General features: G+C 43.0%; 1 protein-coding gene across 1 annotated transcript in view; it reads left to right on the top strand.

The window, feature by feature from the left end:
* Positions 1 to 20,663, top strand: part of LMTK2 (lemur tyrosine kinase 2) — a 250,906-nt gene that overhangs the window by 75,418 nt on the left and 154,825 nt on the right. Inside the window, exon 3 of the mRNA XM_078665164.1 lies at positions 13,964 to 14,108. Within this exon, the coding sequence (XP_078521290.1) occupies positions 13,964 to 14,108 (145 nt within the window). The remainder of the gene's footprint in view (positions 1 to 13,963; positions 14,109 to 20,663) is intronic.

The following is a 20,663-nucleotide window of genomic DNA, read 5'->3' on the forward strand; positions in this document are numbered from 1 at the left end:
AGTAAGTTAAAAAGCCCTGCCCGCCCAGGCCAGCCCATGGCTCTCTGAGACTCTGCATTGACTTTTCCAAACATGGTGCACCCCCGCGCACAAATTAATTAATTTATTTCAGAAGCATATGGCATTATAATGCTAGTCTGCCTTTTTTATGTTGAAAACCTTATTATTAAGTTTTAACTTGGCATTTTTTCAGTCTGGTTAAAATGAGGTGTTCGTCTGACAGAGCCAAAAATTATTTGCTGATGCACACTTAATAAATTAGCATGACACAAGATCTGTGGCTGAAAATGTTGTCATCAAAACAAATGTAAGCCTGTTTCAATTTTTTCAACGGCGTTCATAGCAAACCATCAAAATGGTATTTTCATATTAATTTACTTAGTGTTGCAAACATTCAAAGCCTTCTGAACCTTGTTGAAAGCAGCCATGCAAAAAGGTTTTACTTACCATTGAGATATTTATTAGGAGAATAGCCATCATAAATGTTCTTGCCTTCAGGGATTCAAAGGGAGTACTGCAACTGGGTGCTCTCTGTCTGTCCACACCTCCAAGTCAGTATCCCCAACAATTTTACCACTTTCAAAGCATCGCTGAGGGTCTCACTTACAGTTATCGTCAAGGTACAACACCATAGTCCTTTTGGGCTCAGGGTAGAGAATCTAGCAGACAATGCCCAGGACTGCAGGGAGAGCAAACCACCGAGCCCCCACTCAGCAGCCTCCAAGCTACTTTAGTTTGCCCTTAGTGTATATGTTACAAGGACATTCTTTGATGATTGAATAATGTATTGTTTAGTGATTGTTATTTTACATGATTTTGAGTTTATTAGTACGAATGCTAGTAGTTAATTTGAGAAGATTTTACAATTGTTTGTGAGGGCAACAGTGCACAGAGGCCAGTCTGAAAAACTTAAATTTATTTTATTTTATTTTATTTGTGCGTTTTTATATAGCGCACACTTTACCCGAAGGTGTCAGAGCGCTTCAAAATAGGAACAGAACTGATACATGAGAACATTACAAGTGAACAAAATACAAAAGCAAACGTTACATTAAATGAAGCAATAATGACAATCGTGAGCCAACAAAATACAAGAGGTAGCAAACGGTGCATTACAAAAGTGACAATCGTGAACCAACAAAATACTAGAGCTAGCAAACGGTGCATTACAAAAGTGACAATCGTGAACCAACAAAATACTAGAGCTAGCAAACGGTGCATTACAAAAGTGACAATCGTGAACCAACAAAATACTAGAGCTAGCAAACGGTGCATTACAAAAGTGACAATCGTGAACCAACAAAATACTAGAGCTAGCAAACGGTGCATTACAAAAGTGACAATCGTGAACCAACAAAATACTAGAGGTAGCAAACGGTGCATTACAAAAGTGACAATCGTGAACCAACAAAATACTAGAGCTAGCAAACGGTGCATTACAAAAGTGACAATCGTGAACCAACAAAATACTAGAGCTAGCAAACGGTGCATTACAAAAGTGACAATCGTGAACCAACAAAATACTAGAGCTAGCAAACGGTGCATTACAAAAGTGACAATCGTGAACCAACAAAATACTAGAGCTAGCAAACGGTGCATTACAAAAGTGACAATCGTGAACCAACAAAATACTAGAGGTAGCAAACGGTGCATTACAAAAGTGACAATCGTGAACCAACAAAATACTAGAGCTAGCAAACGGTGCATTACAAAAGTGACAATCGTGAACCAACAAAATACTAGAGCTAGCAAACGGTGCATTACAGGAGGAAAAAATGACGTGTGCATTGCATTGGGGATTGACGCATGCATTGGGGATTCTGAATAGCATCCTATAATACCCAGGCCCAGCCCTCCTGACTGGCCATATTCCAAGTACTGCATATTACAGATTGAATCCTCAGGCTCACTGGCAGTGGCTCAGGCTTTAAAGTTGAAACCTTTTGCATGCACGACGACGCAGTCCGTTCTAAAACCACTTCTTGCAAAAAAAAGTTTGCAAGCATGCGACTTAGCATGGATGGAATATCTATGTTTATGCATGCAGCACAGAAACAGTACTGGTGCAACAGCAACTGTTGTTCCTTTGAGTTTCTTTCTGTATGAAGATCCAGGAGAATGCATTCTGTGGCTACATGTCTGTCTTTGCAGTGGAGCTCATAGCCTCTTTTGACAAGCTGCAGGCCATACTCCAGTACATGCTCACTTCTCGGCCACAGACCGCAGTTCAGGTGTCACGAGACCTAAGCAGGCAGCGGCTAAATCGTGGGGCCAAATTACATCGATTTGAGGCAGTAATGGCAATTGTGCAGCACAATTTGCAACAATTCAAAAGTGCATTAAAAGACATTTTCACCAACCGACTGCTACAAAAAGAAATATCCCTCTGGCTCTGTCCGATCTGTTGAAATGCAAATCCTAAATTGCCTATCACTGCTGGTGCACATTAATGCAATCTGCTGCCTCTGGCCTGTGCCTATGAACAATTGAATAACTGAATGGAAAGCCTTGGGATGGGAAGGAATGTATTATCTGACTGGATCAGTCAGTCTACTGATCAGGTTTCCTTTTCAGAATGATGTTTCGCCTACATAATAAGTTCACAGACACGACGCGTCACGCCGGCATCCTGGGCCAGTGACATAATCCTGTCTTGCTGCTCTGGATGGCACAGACAGGAAATTAGAACCTCCTACTGTGGGTGATGATGATGCATGATCATCCCTTGCTGAAATTCAGATCAATCGAGTATTACATCTGACATTTAGCCGTGCCAGTTGAGGATGTGGGTGGAGCCAGTGGAGGGGGTGGGGCCAGTGGAGGAAATGGGTGGAGCCGAAAAAAGTAGGTGTGCCCTCCAACAAACATTTGAGCACCTGTACTTCATATTTTACAAATTAAGCGGCAGGACGCGGGGGCACTCTGCTCGAAGGGAAAAGTGCATGCGAGTGTGACAGAACACAATTGTACGCAGCTGAGAGATACGCGGAATGCAGGATTTATGGCATGAAAAACATCTGTGGGATCGAAGCGAAGCTGTAACATCCGAGGACTGTCGGATTTACCACAAATGGTAGGATTTGCTGCAAGTGACGAGAGTCACGGAGAAGATATATTTCAAGAGTGGGTTTGTCGAGAAAGTAGGACTCACCTCGAGCATAAAGGTCTGCAACAAGTAGGATTTTTCACAAGCGAAAACGTTTGGAACTGTGGAATGCGGAAAGATTAGCAGAAGGTAGGATTAATTGCAAACAAAAATGTGTGTAGGGTTGAAGTTATTGAGGGTGTGTGGGTACTAGGATTCATTGCAAGTGAAATGGTGTCAAGTGAGGTCTGTAACCAACAAAGTAACTGTGGAATTGCAATAAGCCGAAATGTGTGCAGTGGGCAGGAGTGACTGGAAGCAGGATGTGTTGCTGAACTGGACTAAGCAAAAATATTGGTGACCAGAACGACTGGCCACAAATGAAAAGGTGTGTCGATGCCAGGATTCACCATAGTCGCAAACATTTTTGGACTATAGATTTTGCAAAAATCATTAGGGTGTCTTGGCAACAGAATTAGCAGTCCTCAGAAAGGTGCGTATGACAGGATTTGCCTCATTTCAGAAGATCAGTGGACAACAGAATTGATCATATCCATAGTGGCTTTTGAACGACTCAATTCACCATAACTGAGCAGGTGCATGGATATCAAATTCACAAGAAAAGGTGAGAGTAAGATCATTTGTCACCATTGAAAAGGTGATAAAAATACACAATTCACCTAAATCTAATAGTTGGGTGTATAACACAGTTTGTTCACCTCAAAAGAAAAGAGGAGTCACAACAAAAAGGTCTTAAGAGAGCACAGCAGATCTTTACTTGAAACGTGTACCGACAACAGAAAAAGAGTGTGGACAAACCAAGATGGAAAAGTTGTGCCATCTGTATTAAAAAATTGATTGGAACACCAAGTTCGAAACAATAAAGGCGTGCGCACCCCTAAAGGTATTTGGGACAATTCCATGGAAAGATTGTTTTGGAGATGACCTGCCCACTGGATATGGTCTTGGTTCGACTTGTGCTACGTACGAGCCACCAGAGGCCGTGAGTAGTGAACCTGGGCCTTACACACAGCAAGAACTGGAAGCAGGTGTGGCAGACGGCAATCTGGTGAACCGACCGCAGGAGACGAAGTAGGTACAGGAGCTCTCTTTTTGAGAGAAAAAGTACGGAAGGGAGTGTACATGTTGTCTTTAAGTGATGTTTCACTTTTCACTGCGATCTTATTATGTTAGGTTGGTTATGTGTACTGCACAGTATGGGCATACAAAGATAGGAAGCGTAAACTGGAATGAGAGCAAAGAGTGCTGCGGATGGAGTGGTCTTTTCTGAAATGGTAGTATTTCACCAAGAGTCTATGTGCTACTGGGGTATGACAAAAGAGGTTGAAGTAGGTGTGTGGAAGTGAGGGGTGATAGTGCGAAGAATCATGCTTGGCAGAGAGTTTCGTCACAGAGAGGTACCAGGGTGGATCACAATTATGTATTTTTTGCAATTTATATTAATTTTTACAATTTATTATACATACACTGATGTCAGGTGCTGTCAAGCTCTTGTGTGCTGTGCAGGATGAGCTGCTAATCTTCTCACAGGGTTGCAATACTATAAATGACCATGTGTCGAGACCCCACGCACCACACCCAACTCTTCCAACACAAGACCTTCTATAACAAGAAATACAGATCCAGAGTTCTGCCTGCACCCACTCGGGACACTTTGAATGCTACAATGCCACAAGAGGGGTACTGAGAGCTACACAAATGCTATATTGCATAATATCACGTGAACAGCCAGTAGTGACAATTTGCTACAGCACTACTCTCCCTTATTGTCATATCAGACAAGCACTTCTTAACACCTTCGGTGCGGGGCTGTTCCCCCCGCTGTGTTGTGGGGCGGGCGCGTACAGTGCCCCGGTGCTCATGACGAAGTCAGCTCGTCATGAGCCACGGCTACGCCCATGTTGTCAGTCATGCTTGCCTCCTACGCGCCCATGTTGTCAGTCCTGCGTGCCCATGTTGTCAGTCATGCTTGCCTCCTGCGCGCCCATGTTGTCAGTCATGCTTGCCTCCTGCGCGTGTGTGTATGTGTGTGTGTGTGTGCAAATGCAATAGGTCTCGCATTTGTGAGAGATTAAGCTATTGGCATTGTAAATGACAATGCCATTTATTTATCTGTTTTCAAAACCAACACATAAATACAAAATTTGTCATTTACAATGCCAATAGCTCTAACTTTTACAAAGGCGAAACCGTTGCATTGTAAATGCTTGTTTTTTGCAGTCGCCCACAATGCAATCCTTATTCATTGACGACTCCATAATTCATATCCCGTGGACAGTTCTGAGGTCTGAAGATCTTGCAAGTCATGGGTCTATCTTTTCCCTCGGTCTATCTTTTCTCTCTCCCCATGCGCATACATTTTGATGACCGTGGTTAATCCATATTACTCATTATGATGTTTTTTTCTCTTTGACGTTTTGATCAGAGATTTGCATCAGCTTTCCCTGCCATGCCAAGCCCGAGCTACCCGTGACACTCTATTAAGCCTTTCACAAGATTTAATTTGGCGGTACAAGGAGTGAATATTCTATGTCGGAAACAACAGTCCAAAGAATCTATATTGTCTCTATTTACTTACTGACTTTGTAACCGTTCTTGGTGATTTACTAAATTGGGACCATTTGTGCTGTTTCGTGTCCTGTTCTCATAGCCACACCTGGCAATAGCCAAAGTTGCAGCAGTGTTCTTTTTTGATTTCACAAGTTTTTTATTGGCAGTTTCCAGAACAAAGCATAAAAATAAAAAAGCAAACAATAATTGAGAATCATGAAGACATACTGAATTTGACAGTCTGAGGAGATAGACAATGAAAATGCAAATGTCATCATCGTGGTATCTGGTACAAAAGATGAAATAAATGGGGATGGGGTTAGAACAATACAAAAACGGGGAGGAATATACCTGCAATAACAAAACATAGGCAATAAGGCGAAGGTGATACAGTAACGGACATTAAGTATGTGGTGGGTCGCACCCTATTGGTGCTGAGCACGCTGCACACAACATCTTCCCTCGCGCGCGGCCCTACAGAGCTGACAAGAGGCTACTGACTTAGTGTGGAGAAGGTTGAACTCAGACCCAGAAGCATGATGGGCAGGGGTGACAGATCTAGGGCTCATGGGGGTTTATGCAGGCTGAAATAGTTGTCAAGAGACGTCCACAATCGCCAGTAGGGGGTGGGTCTCCAAGGGGTGTTCTGGAGATATTGTCAGCACCTCTTGGGTATGTGAGCCAGTTTAGCCAGCATTTAAAGGAGACCTTGCTGGTATCCTTCCAGTTATTCAGGATGATATTTACGCTGGATGTGAACATGAGATCAAGTAGGGCTTGACCATCCTCCGATAGTGGTAGAGCTTTGATGAATCCAGACACTATAGTAGAGAACTCTCTGGGCGGGGAGTAGGAAAAGACCTTCGTGATGAAAGCAAATAGTTGGTCCCAAAATTTCGTAACACACGCACATCTTAGAATGAGGTGTTCAAGGTCGCCATCTCTATCATTACAATTCCAACACTTGGCGTTCTCCCTGATGTTATGTGAAAAGAGACGTGCGGGCGTCCAGAAGGCTTTGTGGAACAGCCAAAATTTCGTCTGGGAAAGTATAGGGCTTAATTTATGTCTTGTGGCAGATTCCCAAATTTTGGACCATTCCTCTTCTGAGATAGGTGTTGATGAGCTAGCTGCCCAATACTGCTGGAGTTCTTTATTAAGGTTGGAATGTTGTGGGCGAAGTAATTTATAGAGTCTGGAGACCTGGTGACCTAGAGTATTGAGGGAGACTAAGCACTTCGGGAGGGAGGATATTTGGACAGTTTAGCTTTGGTAACTGCCGTTTTAATATTAAAAAAATTCTACAATTCAGCAGAGTCTAGACCGTATGTAATTTGGAGTTCTTTGAATGAGAGAGGATAGTTGTTGCAAAACAGTTGATAGGGGAAGAATATCCCTCTGTTAATCCACGTCTCATTCTGGAGGGGTACCCCTTTGTATTTTATAGAGCGATTGTGCCATAGTGATTCCCACTCAGAGCCCCGTATCCGATGAGGCAACAATTTGTCAATTTTGAGCAGGGCAAGTCTCGTGTGTTTAAAAACGGGAATTGAGCAACATGGTGTTTTTGTTTTGGCCGTGAGGAAGGACGCTGGGGCTAGATTTTTAATAAGGGTTCTCTCGATAGTGAGCCAAACCGGAGTGTAATCGGCCGGTGGTATTAACCAGTAGGAGCCTTGTTTCGCTAGGAAGGCTGTCTGATACAGTTTGAAGTTCACTAAATTCATCCCATCCATGGTTTTATCGAGGTGCAGTTTTTTTAGGCTAATTCTGGCTTTCTTCCCTTTCCACAGAAATTTAGAGAGAAGATTGTCAAGTTTGTGGTGGAAGTCCTGGGATAGGGTGAGAGGAAGCATCATGATGAGGTAGTTAACCAGGGGGGAGATCATCATTTTAATGGTTTCGGCCCTACCCCACCAGTTTATAAAACAGGGGGACCAGCCTTTTAGTTGTGTTTTAATTTTGTTTAGGGTAATGGATTCATTATGGTGGCTCGTTTCTATCAGGGAGCTGCCGAATTCGATTCCCAGATATTTAATGAAGCCAGTTTGCCAGGTAAGGCCGGAGGAGCCTAGCATGTCCCTAGTGCTTTGGATGTTTAATGGTTTTACTTCCGATTTCTCACAGTTTAATTTATACCCGAGTGGAGGGAGTATCTGTTAATGGTATTCATAAGTGCTTCTATGGAGGTCTCCGGTTTCTCCGTGGCAATTAAAATGTCATCAGCGTAAGCTGCTAGCTTCACCTAAGTGTCTCCAAATTGGACTCCGGCTATATCCTTGTTCTGTTTTATGTCTAATAGAAGGGGTTCAAGAGCTAGCAAAAATAGGGTTGGAGATAGGGCATCCTTGTCTGTTGCCCTGTTGGAGGCAGAATGAGTCCGAGAGGGTACCATTGGCGGCGATTCTGGCTGACGGTGAAGCGTAAAGGGCCATAACCATGCTGATAAAGGATTTCCCTAGATTAAAAGCAGTCATGCAATGGTGTAAGAGGGACCAGGAAACCCTATCAAACGCTTTTTCAGCGTTGAGGGTTATGGCTACTAATGGATCGGGTGTTCGCTTTGCTTTCTCAAGAATGTGGCAGAGGAGCTGTGTTATCGTTGGACATTCTATGTTTTAAAAACCCTACCTGGGAGTCACCGATTATTTTAGGAAGGATGGCGTTTAGTCTACCCGCTAGAATCTTTGCATACATTTTGCAGTCCAGATTTATAAGGGAGATGTGGCGGAAATTTTTAGTTAGGAGGGGGTCTTTACCTTCTTTCGGAATGACTATTATGGTGGCTTCACTCATGGATTTCGAGACACTACCTGCGGGGGCTATCGAATTGAAGAGTTTTTGGAGCACGGGGGTCAGTGATTTGTCGAAGGACTTCTAAAAATTCCCAGAAAAGCCATCTGGCCCTGGGGCTTTATTGCTCTTAAGTGTTTTGATAGAGGACAGGATCTCAGTGTCTTTAATGGGGGACCCTAAAGCAGCACTCTCTTTATCAGATATTTAGGGTAAATTCAAGGCCCCTAGGTAGTCAGAGCAGGCAGCTGGATCAAAGGGCGTTTTATTCCTGTAAAGGTCCTCGTAGAAGGTTTTAAAGGTATCTACGATCTTCCCTTGCCTAGTATGAGTGACATTAGATGAGTCCTTAATCGAGTTTATGGTAAGTAGTTTCTGTTTATGTTTGAGATAGGATTCAAGGAGTTTCCCAGCTTTATTCCCATCGCACAGTTTCAGGGCTTTGAATTTATTGACCCAGACACCAGCGCGTTTGCTGACAACGGAGTTATACTCATATTTTTTCTTGACAAGTTTCTCTAGGACCTGTTTGTTATCTAAGTCGGCGAAGTGGGAGGTTTCCAGGAATTTGATTTCTTTTTCTAGTTTTTCTAGGTCTTGATTTAACTCCTTGTTTGTTTTTGCTCTAATACCTATGATCCCCCCTCTAATTGTGGCCTTCAATGCGTCCCAAACTGTGGAGGTGGGAATGTCCGGGGAATCGTTCATAGTGATGTATTCAGTGATGGCGTTTTCTATTGACTGCCTGTTTTCGGGGACTGATAGAACTTCATCATTAAAGCGCCAACGTCTTGGGGGCATAACCGAGAGGGAGCCTGCGAGTTTAACGCTGATGCATGCATGATCAGAGATCAACTATGGGGCAATATCAGTTTCCTCAATGAGATGAGTGAAGGGGCTAGATATCAGGATGTAGTTAATTCTGGATTATGAGTTATGGGGGGCTGAATAGAAGGTGTAGTCTTTACCGTCAGGGTTCTGGAGTCGCCAGGAGTCTTTTAGTAGGAATTTATTGCAAAGACGCATTAGTGAATCATGGGATCTAGAGGTTTGGAATGGGCATCTTGAGTTGCGGTCTAACAGGGGGTCCATGGGAAGGTTGAAATCCTCACCCACCCCTGTGAGTTCATCCTGAGGGATGTTTCCTATGGTAAGGGAAACTGATTCCCAAAAGCCAGGTAAGTCCGAGTTGGGGCCTTAAATATTCACCACATGGATTGGGTCATCGTCCCTTAGCAAATGGGTAACTAGTAGTCTACCCTCCGTGTCCTGTGTATGCGAGGTGACCTTTAGGTTAGATTTTTTTGAGATTAGGGTTAGCACTCCTCTCTTCTTATGGACTGCCGAGGAGCAAAGAATGTGAAAGACCCAATTAAGGTTAATAAAGCGTATGTCATCCTCTTACCATTTAGTCTCTTGAAGCAAGATGACATGCCCTTTTGACTTTGAGAGGTATTCGAAGACCTTCCGTCTTTTCACAGGGTGGTTAAGCCCCTTAACGTTCAGGGAGACTGCAGTGAGGTTCTCTGTTATGGAGTTAGTCACAGCCATCTATCCAGTCGATGTCGCTGAGGGAATTAGCCCTTTTAAAATAATGGTTGACAAAAATAGGACTGGTAGGTGGGTGTGACCAGGTACCATCCCTATGTATGGGCATACGGACGAGCGCATTGTGTGCATAGTCATAGCAGTCATAGCAGGAATAACCTTCGCAGCAGGAAAAAAATGAAGAAGCAGAAAGCAAAATAAATGGAAACGGCCAATGAGGTGAAAAACCTCGAGTTTTGAACCCCCCCTTCTCCCTCCCCTCCCCCGTCACAACCACCCTCTCCTCATCCCTCCCCTCCCACCCACCCCCCAAAATATGAAAGTTGGCGTGTGCGACGGCAACACCGTCTGCTAAGAGAACAGAGGTCTCTAAATCAGGCTATGGAACTACAGGCTAGACAGGTGATGTGAAGAGCCCTTAATAGCCTTAACAAACCGGCGGTGGTGGTTCAAGAACTATCTAGGTAATAACATGTAACATAAAAGTACAGGTGGTGACATGCGAATAGTGCAAGCAACATATGTACCATGGCACTTGGTGCAAACAAAGACCTGAAAGGATACATCCAAAAAGCCCCTTCGGGGCAAAAAGCACATTAAGTGCCGCAGTCTAATGGCAATCAAACAGGGTAGTTGACAAGAAGAAGAAACAGGCAAAACTTGTAGACATTGCAGTCATCTGGGCCAACGAGTATGTGACATGACCAGATGCGTATTATATCAGGTGTTTGAAGCGTCTTGAGAGTCTATTTTCCGTTTATTGGACGAACCGCTTGACAGGTCCATGTTCTGGGTCGGACAGCCGTCTAGGTAACTTGCTAGCTCACGTGGATCAGTGTTCTAACGAGCAGTGTTCTAACGCTTTTAGCAACGGCACCCCATTCTGCTAGCCAGCTAGCCTGTTTTTCATTTGCGTTTTTGCTCCCCCACACTTCCCCGCCTTCATTCAATAATAGATTAGTCAGTCATAGCTTTGTCAACTTCTTTTAAGCCGCAAAGTAGTGAGGCTGGGATGAACGATGAAGGTTTCCAGAAAACCTTTCACTTTATTCTTTCCTTCTTAGTAAGGGATCACCTGGTACAAGTTTGTGTTGTCTGTGCTGCTATAGATGGGACCATGTGCTTGTCACAGCATTTTGTGCACCATTTTTGTCATGCTGTGTGTTCTTTGCTGTACTAACTTTACTGATATCTGCACGTGGGGAAGTCACTCTTAGGATGTAAACACATTGTAGCTTGTGCCAAACGAACAGTGGTTAAGGGAAGGGATGAGGGAATTAAGTTCCATCTATTTGAGGCTCCACATTCTTCTATGTTATCCTGACTCTTGTTCAAGAGATCCTGACTTAGTTTATTTTTCTGTACCCAAGCCAGGAGATTTGGTTGCTTGATGAGTTTCTTGTGCACCCCCACAGTCGCTCTTCACTCTTCAATTGCTGTACTACCCCTTTCTCCATTACTCTGATACTTCCTAAAGTTTAGTGAATATTTTCATAGGTGCTGGAAAGTGCTGACATAGAATTTCCCATCTCTTCCCACTCTGTCCAGATATGCTTCTTAATTTGTAACTAATCCACCTGCTTCAGTGAGAATTTGAGAATATTTCCCTGGTGCTTTCTCAGACCTCTTGCCTGGGGTGTGAGGCAGCCTTCTTGGAGAAAAAAGATTTTCCAAGCCTATTTGAATGCATGCACCCCACCTCAGTCCCTAAAGCTTGACATCCTGTTCCAGAAAATGAAGCAGGGCATGATAAGGATTTTGATACATCTAGTCTGTTTTATCCAGTATTGTCAAAAGCCATGCAGGCTCCGAGCTAGGGACCCCCTTCCAATATTCTAGCAGTTTAATTGGATAATGGGTACCTTAAATGTTGACCCATTTATAGTAAAGGGTAACAGTTTAGGTCTGCAACCGGTTCTTACAGAGACTCTGGCCAAAGTCAGAGGTCCAGCTTGTTCTCCATCCTCAATTTTAGATAAGGGGTTAGGGGAAATCAAGGAAACAAGAGCTATTGAAACGACTTCCTTTCCAGAGACCGGTCAGTTCTGCCACAAACATGTCTTATTTTAATCTCCCAAACTGGGGCAATATTGCAATATATGCAGAATTTAATCCTGCAGATGTATAAGAGTCTTTCTTCGAGGCCTCTCAAATCAGGAAGCTGCTTTTTTTTGTACAACGGGTGCAGATCCACAATGCTAGACAATACTGCTAGATCTATCGGAAACAAATTGAAAGAAATATTTTGTGAGGTTCTTCCCCGGCAGTCTGAGTGATAAAAGCAAGAGGATGTAGATGCCTTCCCCATGCCTTGTGGTGGGAGACCCAACCCACCTGAGCCTGACTACATAAGAGTCACTTAATTAGAGCACAAGTGATGCTACAAAACTAGTTCCACCTCACCTAGGAGGCTTTGCCTGATGCAAGCTTGACTGCTGTGTTGCAGGCCTGTTAAAAACTGGGTAGGGGAGGAGGAGGTGGGAACAAACAAGGGTTCTTACAGGTTGCTGGGTTAGAAGGATGGTTGGTTATCCACAATTATTGTTTTCTAAAACAGAGTGGTGAAAGCCATGTATGTAATAAAATGTTCCCTGCTGGTCCCTCAATAAGGCAGCACTATTCAGGGATCCCTCCTTTCCTTCTGAGAAGTACCACCAGCAAGCATTAAAATGTTGTTGGGAAACGTTGTTTGGACGTAGGAGTCAAATGGGCTTTTACATTGCCATTGTTGGCCCCCATTCATATCTGCTGGGAATTTGCTGATGTAGGAATTGCAGATGGGGTACTGCGGAGAAGAATCTTGAAAAGGGATTGGGGTAGTGGAGGGAGTACTGGTGATATGTAAAGGAAACAAATCCTACAGGACTCTGTAGCTCACCAGGCGAATGCAACTCTTTTGCTAGCTGGGTTACGGTGCCGGAGCGGGAAGGCCAGTATGCAATATTGTGCACTTGGTTAGCTTACTGAAGCAGCCAAGCAACTGAAAGTGGAACTGCTAGTTGAAGACTGGATAATTAAGTTACGTTTGCCAGTAGATAGGAGATTAAAAGCCAAGCTCACAAGTAAATCATTCTTCGTAGAGTGTTTCATGGTATTATACCAAAGAATGAGACTTATCAGCGGCATATATTCAATGTAGTAATTTGCCCGAGTGCGACCTGTGCTTGCCCACGACCTTTAAGCATTACTCATTGAATTCATTTTTCCACAAAAAAAAATACATTTGGCAGGTTTCCTTGGAGCCTGTTCTGGCATATGGTGTTTTCAGCACTCTTTGTTCTGGATCTCAGCTTGTGCAACACCCAGCCGCCCATCCCCTTGCTAAGCATATGCAGTCTTACATCATTGCATGGAAAAAGCACTGGATAGAGAAGATTGATGAGTCATGATTGGAGGTGTGGGTAGTATTGCTGCAAGAGGAGAGGATGTACTGACCTCTATTAAAATGACAGTATTGTTTTGGAGAAGTTTTTTTCTGGCCCTGTGCTTTGTGCATGCATTTATTTCCCTACGAGTAGTCCATGAGGTAAAACGGGAAACATCCATAACAACGCAAGCATTACCCCGCACTGCTATTACAACGCTGCTATTACAACGCAAGTCGTTACAACGACTTGCGTTGGAGGGCGCTGTAGGATAGGGAATAGTTTAATTTTCTATCCAACACCTACCCTACTGTCAACGTGGGCTGGAGTTGGAATAGAAAATTAAACTATTCCACTATCCTGCCCCCCCAACGCAAGTCGTTGTAACGACTTGCGTTGTAAAAACAGCGTTGAAGTGGCATGCGGGGTAAAAGCCCGCGTTGTAATGCCGTACAACCGGTAATAGGAGGTAGAATCATACAATGAGCAAAAAAAGTCTTTCCTGACTAACTTCTAGAGCTCTGTTTGAATACTGTGATTATTTATGTAGAACAGTTTTGATTTCACTATAAAATGCTATCCTGTTTACCCTGTTTCATAGGAGTTTGGGGATCATTTCGATGATGAAATTGAATTCACTCCACCTGCAGAGGATACTCCATCCACACAGTCACCCGCGGAAGTCTTCACTCTTTCAGTTCCAACTGTTCCTTTTTCAGCTCCTTCTCAGTTTCAGCTACCTCAAGGTATGTGACTTTTAAATTGACACAAGATTCTAAAGCAATCCATATGTTTCCTTGATGCTGCACAGTTATATGAAAATTCTAGGTTAGCCCATTAGCTTTGCCACTGTAATGGGAGTTATTAAACTAGTGTCTCTGTTTAATCAGTTGTTCAGTATTGAATCCAGACTTGTTATGTTTCAAAAAGAAGGTCCAATGCACAGTACGCCCATTTGTAGGGCCATCACACAGGCTGATAACCACTTAAACATTGTGCACTAAATAACAATATCTAATATGCAGACATGACAATTGTATGTTAGTCTTTTGTGCCTCAAGAATGGTTTGTTGTCCTCTTGCTATTTTTATGACTAATGGCACAAGTGTTAGATTAATTATATGATTTTTTTATTGTGCTTTATGATCATAACTTCTAATCGAATAAAGATTTTGATGGAATGCTATTATGTTATGTTACTGGAATTTTGATAGCGCACATGTTCACCTTAATGATTTTCTGATGCCAGGTAGGGTTATCCAAAGTTGAAAACGCTCCTATTAAACTGACCTATTCAAACTGCCACTGTGTAACACACAAGAGAGGATGTGGTGAACAGACTAGAGCTGTTGATCTCAAATCTGGGGAACTGGGTTCGAGTCTCTGCAATGACGCTCAACATCCTGTGATTCTGGGCAAATCACGTAATCTCCCCGTGCCTAACAAAAATGAATGTGTTCTTGTGTAAGGTAACTGGTGCTCATGCAAAGCGCTCTGATACCTTCGGGTCAAGTTCGTGCTATATAAATCTCCTCTGGGAAAGGCTAATAGGAATGCAATTGAGCACAAAGTTATGGGGTACAAGTTTCATTGTGTTGGTGCAAAGGTGGAAAACTTTATCAAAGCTGAACTTGTGAAAACTATGAAACCCTTAAAAGTATGGTATTGTAGGATATCTAAGGACTTACTTGCAGGGGTATACAAATCAAGCATTTTCTTAGTGAAAGGCAGAGCATGGCCACAAGTAGACCGAAGGACAGTACAAAATGTCTTTTGATTCTCAATACTTGGTCAAGAATAACTGGGGTCTAACCAAAATGGTCTAGCATGACAAACTTAAGCCAGTGACTAAGTGGTCTGGTTGGTTGTGAAGTACCTGAAGCCCCCCAGGTAAACAGAGTTTACATAGTCACTGGTGGAAGAAGTGGATAATGTTTCACAGTGGATGAACTATCGCAACATTCTCTGCACTGATTTGCTGGCCTGTTTCCCAAGCTGATGCACGTCGCTCCAAAATACTCTTGCTTGGCCTGACTGCTGATCATAACAACTCATGAAGACACTCATTGCATTTAAATTATTCAAACTTTTAAGTTATTGTGCTTCAGATGGCCTAGTTATCTGTAGTCATAAATGTTTCTATTCCATCAATAGAGTTTTGAGATCATCTGAGGTGTTACTCCTGATTGCTCCCAGTTCCTGCTTCCTTTCACAAGAGGCAAACTGTTTCCTTTCAAGCAGATAATATATATAGCTCTTTCAACTCTGCAATGCTGTAGACAGTCAACCCGAAACAGATGACACCTGAAAACCCACTCGTTGTAATCCTCTGTAATATAGCGTCCGACTACTATAATGTGCGTACTAATTTTGTTACTCATAGTTATGAATGTAAACTTTCTTTTTTAACCATTAGTTAAGGAGAGTCAGCAGGAACTAAGATTAGTAAATCACCATGAAGGCTATTTTGTTTTTTAAATACTCTGCTGCTTTTGCCTCTCCCTTCTACCCAGCTTGTTCGGAATGGCTTCAGCTATTCCTAACTAGTTTAGAACTGGAAAAGTCAAAAACTAAAAACCGTAAAAAGCAGGGAATTAATTTATCCTAGATTATAGACTGTATAATGAATGAGAACCTGGCCATTAATTGAGCCCTTTAATTCTCCACCATGGTAAATTGACGTTTGGGCACTGAAGAGTGAATGTATTTAAGGACAGCAATAAATGAGTTCTTTGACATAAATGTTTGTTACTGTGTCTTGGTGACTATAGAAGCGATAGACACTTTGTGCTTCCTTTGCAATTTGTGCACCCATCTATGGAAAATGAAAAGAATCTTAATTGCTCTTGGGTATGGAAAGGTTTCTTTGCTGCTGTTTTATAGATCCTTTGTAAATTAATACAGTTAAATTTTGACTTGTACAACTTTTGTTAAGTTGACTCAGTTCTAACAAAAGGGAGCCTAAGAGTCCCACGGTAGTGAGTGTACTACAAATGCAATCGGAAATCAATCTGTAAAAATCTAAATAAGTACTGTTTATTGAGTGCTGTGGTTGAATTTGTGTTATGGTGTTTTAGCCCATTATGTGGCATATTCAAAATATGCTTGCTGACAAGTTTATCCTTTTATTTTTCGTTTATCTTTTAGCTCGTCTTTCTTACTTTATTAGTATAACTGAAGAAACCGCATTCAGTGGAATTGTACTAGATTTTTTTAAACCACCATTGAATAGCCACGTGAATGTCAATTGTAAGGTCTATCATGCAGTCCTTTCACTATTTCATGAATAAATGTACACATTTGTGGCGACACAGCACATGCCTGTGTTCTTGGATGTTTGCCTGTTACTCGCAGGTTGATGTTTTAATTACTATAAAAAGACTTATTGTCGAGTGAATATTATACTGCGCCTCATTGAAGTGCTCATCTATCAGTAGGATGCTAATTGGAGTCGTCTAAGATCTTCGTATGTTTCTTCATCAGAACTCCTGGCCCTTCTTAGGAATTTACTGGTGTCTCTACTTAGATCAGCCCTAAGGAAGTAGGAGAGCAACCCTGCAATACATAATCATTTGCAGACTCAAGGTCCACAGTTGTCGAAATAGCATTATATGGTTCACTTAAGATCTAATTGCAGAACTCCTTCTGTGAAAGTACGATTTGTGTGCAAAAGGTAGCTGATTCATAAACAAAGGAGAAGATAACTTTCATAGCGCCAGGTTAAAGTGGGTCGGCAACTTTGGAACTTCATTATATCTGTTGATTTCGGACAGTCGTTAGGATCCATAATGCTATTGGTTGTTGCTGAGAGTTGCATTTGTTTTCCTTCTGATTTTTGTATAGAAACAATACATGTACAATAATGTAATATTCAGGCTGATGTTAATTTCCCACTCCCCACATTTTAAATGTTTTATGCATACTGTCCAGTTAGAAATTACTGATGGAACAGGGTACTACCAGTGGGATTTATGAGCAATGCTTTGCCACCAGTGAGAATTCCTACCCCTGCATCCTTGGTATTTAGGATTGCCACCTTTTCGCATATTGCCTGATATACCCGCTCCCCCCCTCCCTCGCACCCTCACTTGCCTTTAGCACCCTATACATGGTTGTGAAAACCCTTTTTAATGCAGTGCACCTTTTAATGTATTAATATGTGAGGTTCCCTGTTGCTCCAGATCTGTTACTAGGGTGCGTAGCTGAATGTCGCGATTATGGATATGTCTGTCTGTATCGCTCCGTAAGCGGAATTCTTTTTAACATTGCAGGAACATTTTAATTTTCCCCTTTATAAAGAGGGGGCCCAGGGTTCAGCATTCTCCCTCTTTCCATCTGTGAAATGCCTGGACCCTGGAAGACTGGTGTTTAATCAGGATTATGGTGGATTGGTGTAAATAGGGATGGGTACGAGGTCCATCCCAGTCTCTTGTCTGTCGAGCGCCAGCTTCTCGTCACCACGCTGAATATGAATCCGGTGCAGGCATTTTTAGGTCTAGACTGCCTAAGGAACAAAAGAACATCACAAAGGCATCTACCCAGGGTCTGTTCATTAACACTGGTTTTACAATGCCCAGAGGCCTACCTACCACATGATCTCAGTGCTTTAGAAACACCTGCTTTCATACCTCCCCACATTAAAGCTTCAGTCTTCTTTTGCAGTGGTATTATCTCATCTTTATGGATGTGCATAGGCACAGCCTCTAATAAATATTAAAGAATTGGTAGAATATTCATTTCGACTGTTGCCAAGCTCCCCAACCTGGACATCTGAAAGGATTTCCTTTTATTAAAGTCTGTCTGAATTGCAAGGGGAAAACAATTGGTATTGTCAATTGCTGACAACATATCTTAATATTGAGTCTAAGGAACCTGGTTAATTTCTCTACCCACTTAAAAAGCATCTCCTTTTTCTGCTCCTCCCTCTCTCCTTCAGGAAGTGTAGGATTGAATATCCTAGATTTCTATTTGTTGTTAAGTTTATTTTATTCATGTCAACTTGTGCTGCGCAATGATTTTCATATGGCTCGTGCAGTGGTCAGTGAGGACTGACTATGATCCCTGGAGGATAGAAAGAGAGGCCATGACACGCTTCAACAGAGGCCATAATGCTCTTCAACAGAGGCCAATGTCACCCTGTAGAGGCATTGAGGAGTGCGATTTCGAGGGAACCTGTGAATTTTCCCTGTCTGGCTAGAGTCTTGGCATGTTTTCAGAAAAGCACAGATCCGAAGGCTCTCTGCACCGTCTGATGCCATTAGCCTGGAACAGAGGAAGTAGCAGTCGTGATCATCTGCAAGTTTAGCGCAGAAGCGCAACAGATGGAGCCAAGATTCTCTGTGATAATTACATAACCAGCTTGTGGTTGCCTCAGCTTGCCGTGCCCAGCCAGGGTTGAAGTCCAAGATTTGCAAGGCGATGAGCCTCATGTAGAAGATTTTTTTGCATGCCTGAGATGAAAGTGCATGTTGAAAGTAGGGCTGGGCCTTCCTTGGGATGTAGGCGTTCAATGGTTCGGTGGTGGAGCTGGGCCGGAGCCTTTTAGTGTCCCACTCAAATGAGGTTTGCATAACCTGCCTGTTCTCACAGCTTTTTTCCAGGCTGAGTATGATATTTCTTAGGTATACAAGTTGGTAACCACAGTGTTCAGACTGCTGATTGCCTTCGGAATATTTTACATTTTTCACATATGTCAAGAGGGCATTTTTCTTATCTATAGTGTGTTTATATGTAAATATATGTATTTGGTTTTAGTCTGTTTTCTTCATATATTATGGTATATTGTTGCTGTTGTTTTTTATGAACCAAACTAAAGGAAATGAATGAAAGGATTGCCTTTGCTAACTAGGATTGTCATGGGGTACCCTCCCCTTCGAAGATTGGTTTAAGGTGAGCTATGAGGGAGAGCTCTGGAGCCCGCAGGACCCTAATGTAGTGTTTTATTAAGTTCCCCTGACACATAGGTCTGGGCTCCCAAGACCCAGCTCCAGTCTTAGCCTTGTTCTTCTAGCCTGCCTAGGGGCATGTAAGATTTTCCTATATGCAATGAACTGGCAGAAGCGTGTCAAAGGCACCAGGAAAGACTAAGTGGCTGTAGTTGGGAGCCAGGAGCATTTTGCTCTCAGAAACTTCAGCATTGAGTCTGCAGTTGGACTCAGTAAGTGGTTGCTCAGGCGGTTTAGGTTGTGGGTGACGCTGGTGGACTTGTTTCTGAGATGCCTCAGATGGGCTGCCAGTTTAGCCCCTTCCGTGAACCAGACACCTAGGTAATTGTAGATTGGGGTTGTTGTAATTTATAAGTCTCTAAGATGTCAGTGAGTTTGTGCTTTGTGTGGGTATTTGCCAAAGACGAAGACCTTGTTTTTTCCCTGATTCACCTGTAGTTTGGTCTCCTGATAGTAATGGTGGAGGGCGTTGAGGGTACTTTGTAGGCCAGCTCGGGAGTGATCGATAATTGCAGTGTCATGCATACTGCAAGATGGGAAGGCACACACTGCCTAGCCTTGGTGTAATTAAACTGGTGCCTTCCAATGCCGTGGCTAGTTTGAAAAAGAGGGGGGCCGACACAAATCCCTGCGGTCTCCCGTTTTATGAAGTGGGAGAGAACAGATGAGGCGGTGTCCTAGTGGTGGCAAAAGCATGGTTAAAAAGTGGTGCGAGGATCCTAGTCCAGAAATCTCGTGCAGATTTGAACACAGGCAGGGATCTCGTAAGTCCTGAGTGCCCCATTATTCCTCATTTTCTTGATGGTAGCTGTTACCACGGCCTCAGCGATAGGGATGACATGGTGAGTCTAGGAATCTGCGGTGATGTGGGGTAGGAGAGATGTTGTTTCTGCAGCCTGGTCCATTGTATATAGTTGCTTGACGTTACTGATCAAATCCCTTTCTACAACACCGTCCTCTTTGGTTTGAGCTGAATTACATAGCCTGTTTATGTACTTTCAGAGACTGGAATGGTCCTTCTCTTTTAAAAGGGAGAAGATCCTTAGCCACTTAGATTCACTGTGCTCCTTTTTATGGTGCCATATTTTCCGCATGTGACCTGCTCTAAGTGCAGTGAGTGTTTGACTAGGTAGTAATTTGCAGCCTCATCTTCTGGCAGCAAGGGCCCTGCGGAGAGTGCGCTTGCTGACAATAAGCTCACTTGTACGGCTAGGGGCATTTGTTGGAGTGGGGGAGTTCCTTCTCAGGGGTTTTCGTTGTCAATTCCCCAGAACCTGTTGGAGATCTTCAATGAGTTTCTCCCAGTGTCCCAGCGATGTTGCTGTACTGAGTGGCTTGATAGCTGACTCTTCTACC

The sequence above is a fragment of the Lissotriton helveticus genome, chromosome 10 (assembly GCF_964261635.1).
Source record: "Lissotriton helveticus chromosome 10, aLisHel1.1, whole genome shotgun sequence".
NCBI classification, from domain to species: domain Eukaryota; kingdom Metazoa; phylum Chordata; class Amphibia; order Caudata; family Salamandridae; genus Lissotriton; species Lissotriton helveticus.